At 42.6% G+C, this 3,048-nt stretch overlaps 1 protein-coding gene across 1 annotated transcript; it reads left to right on the top strand.

The window, feature by feature from the left end:
• Positions 1-1,257: 1,257 nt before the first annotated feature.
• On the top strand, positions 1,258-2,208 carry LOC101442786 (olfactory receptor 2AE1-like). Its single transcript, XM_012526832.1, has one exon. The coding sequence runs from the start codon at positions 1,258-1,260 to the stop codon at positions 2,206-2,208; it is 951 nt and encodes a 316-aa protein (XP_012382286.1).
• The last annotated feature ends 840 nt before the right edge of the window (positions 2,209-3,048 follow it).

The following is a 3,048-nucleotide window of genomic DNA, read 5'->3' on the forward strand; positions in this document are numbered from 1 at the left end:
TTCCAAGTTAGGTGCCATCACTTCAGGTAGCCCTCAGATAGGTGAAAACAGAAAAACACAATTCTTTAAGAATAAGATCTTGTCTAATCCCTCAAGAACCAAGATTCCACAATATGAACATGACCTGCTATCTTCAAGATTGCCACTCAGCCAAGTGAGCGGGGTGGGACAAGGGCAAATAAAAATGCCATAAAGCTCACCTACCATTTTTAAGTTGTCTCTTCCTAGATTCCATGTTTTCTTTATTACTATAAACCTTTGACCATTTGCCAGAGTTCTGACAAATTTTGCCCATTTTTTTCAGTGTCTCTGTGCAGGGACAGACTTGTGAGCTGCCTACTCTGATATTTTTGCTGAAGTCACTCACTCCAGAATTCTCTTTTTTCTTTTTCTATATGATTCTGGGCCACAAAGTCATTTTGGGGAGATTTACAAGGCAGAATAGAAGCAGCCATTTTGTAGTTTGCACATATTGTTAATGATCTGCTGACTCCACTCACTGGTGTGAAACAGCAGCTGGCATTCAGCTATTCTTCCTTTCCTATATCATACTTTAGCCTCTCTGACTTCTGAGCCAGTGGTGTGTGTTTAGCCCCATCAAGAAGAACTCATACTTCTTTAAGAAGCCTACACCACAATTCCAGAAGCAACAAGAAATAAAATGAGTTTCATCTTGAGGTTACAGGTCATGCTTTGTTAGTTCTAGCTCACTCTTTTTCCATTGCACTTTATATCCATCATCCCTTTCTGACCCCTTGACTTGTGACCTTCAGGTTCCATCATCGGAAGACAACAGCTTTACAGAGACTTCTTAACCACACCCCACAATTGTGTAAGGCCAAATTACTGTAACAAAACCCACTACACTTACATACACACACATGTATATATATATATATATATATATATATATATGTATATGTATGTGTATGTGTACATGTTTCTAGTAGTTCTGCTTCTCTGGTTAAAATCATAACTGATAAAATAATCAAAAGAAAAATGTTTTAGCACTTAATAGAGTTTAGATATTCTGGAACAGTGTGATTATACATATGAAGAAAGATTTTAAGTTATCTCTTTTTAAAAGGCTATTTCAATAATTAAAGCTGTTGAATAATTACACATGTAAAAACACTTCTCTCCATAAATTCTTTCTTAGATCAAAGAATACTTATTGCAATGTGTGGTGAACCCCAGTATTTCTGATATCACAGACCATGTCCACTTCCTGTTTCCCCAGGGACTGAGAACGAGGGGATGTGGCAGGGGAATCAGACGTTCCTGGCAGACTTCATCCTTGAAGGGCTCTTTGATGACTCCCTCACTCACGTTTTTCTTTTCTCCTTGACCATGGTGGTCTTCCTCACGGCAGTGAGCAGTAACACCCTCACCATTCTCCTCATCTGTGCCGATCCCCGGCTCCACACACCGATGTACTTCCTGCTTAGCCAGCTCTCCCTCATGGACCTGATGCACGTCTCCACAACCATCCCCAAGATGGCCACCAACTACCTCTCTGGCAGGAAGTCCATCTCCTTTGTGGGCTGTGCGACCCAGCACTTCCTCTACTTGTCTGTAGGTGGAGCAGAGTGTCTTCTCCTAGCCCTCATGTCCTATGACCGCTATGTTGCCATCTGTCATCCTCTGCGGTATACTGTCCTCATGACCAGAAAGGTGGGTCTGATAATGGCTGTCATGTCATGGTGGGGAGCATCTTTGCACTCCCTAATCCTCACGGTAATTTTGATGCACTTCCCTTTCTGTGAGCCTCGGAAAATCCACCACTTCTACTGTGAACTTCCAGCTGTTTTGAGGTCAGTTTGTGGAAACATTGCTGTTTTTGAGACCACAGTGTACATCAGCAGCATCCTGCTCCTCCTCTTCCCCATCCTCCTGATTTCTGCATCCTATGCCCTCATCCTCCACAGTGTCATTCACATGCGTTCAGCTGGGAGTTCGAGAAATGCCTTTGCCACTTGCAGCTCTCACCTCACTGTGGTTTTCTTCTGGTTTGGTGGTGGCATCATCACATATATAAGGCCCAGGTCCCAGCACACGCCACTGCTAGACAAAGTTGTCTCTGTGTTTTACAGCATCATTACGCCCACTCTGAATCCTCTGATTTATACTCTTCGCAATAAGGATATAGCTAAGGCTCTGAGGAGAATGCTGGGGAGAGAAATTGCCACCCAAAGGCTGCAATTGTAGTTGCCCTGAATATAGACAGGAATGGGATTAGCTTCTTAAATTGATGTGGAAAAACCTTTAAGATTACAGACCACTGGAAAGACCCTTCAGTGGTCCAGAACCCTGATGCTCCTTGACTACTGAAGAAGTATAAAGTAAAAGTAGGGCACTTGTTTATTCTAGGTTGGTCTTAGGTATTCAAGCACCAAGAAAGCCTTTAGAGAATTAGGCAAAGCTTTAAAATTCCCTTAACAGAAGACATATAAAAGCCACTGGCACTTTGGAAAAGATATCAAGGCAGAGGCAAAGGGATCTTTCTCATTATTATTTTCATCGACAAAGACAGATATAAAACATGCCTTCACCAATGCATCATATGGCAGCCTGAAGGGCACCCGTCTCTGTCTCACCAGTCCTAGAACTTACTCTGATGTCGACAGAGCTGACAGGGCTACGTAAACACCATAAGAAAACAGTCAAGCCTCAGCTACCTGGGGCAAAGGATTACCTATGCAACAACACCCGGACAGGTTGGAAAGGCTGTGAATTTTCCTAGAGGAAGTTGAGCACATTTGGAGTATCTGTATATATAGGTTAATTGAGAAGGCCACACATGCATCCCAGGACAAGACAAATTATCAGAAAAGATCTCAGAGGACCTTATGTTTTCACCTCAGGCTGTTATTTAGGCCCACTCTACAGCTTGTTAGTGCTGAAGGAGAGCACAAACACGAACACAGTTTGTTGAAAGGATGCTTTCTTTTTGCTTGTTGTTGCTGTTCGCTCCTGGCATTGAAGATAATCTTGTCATAACACTAGCTGAGTTAGCTGAATACAAGCTTAAGGAACAGAGACTTCAGC

The sequence above is a fragment of the Dasypus novemcinctus genome, chromosome 23 (assembly GCF_030445035.2).
Source record: "Dasypus novemcinctus isolate mDasNov1 chromosome 23, mDasNov1.1.hap2, whole genome shotgun sequence".
In the NCBI taxonomy this organism is placed as follows: Eukaryota; Metazoa; Chordata; class Mammalia; order Cingulata; family Dasypodidae; genus Dasypus; species Dasypus novemcinctus.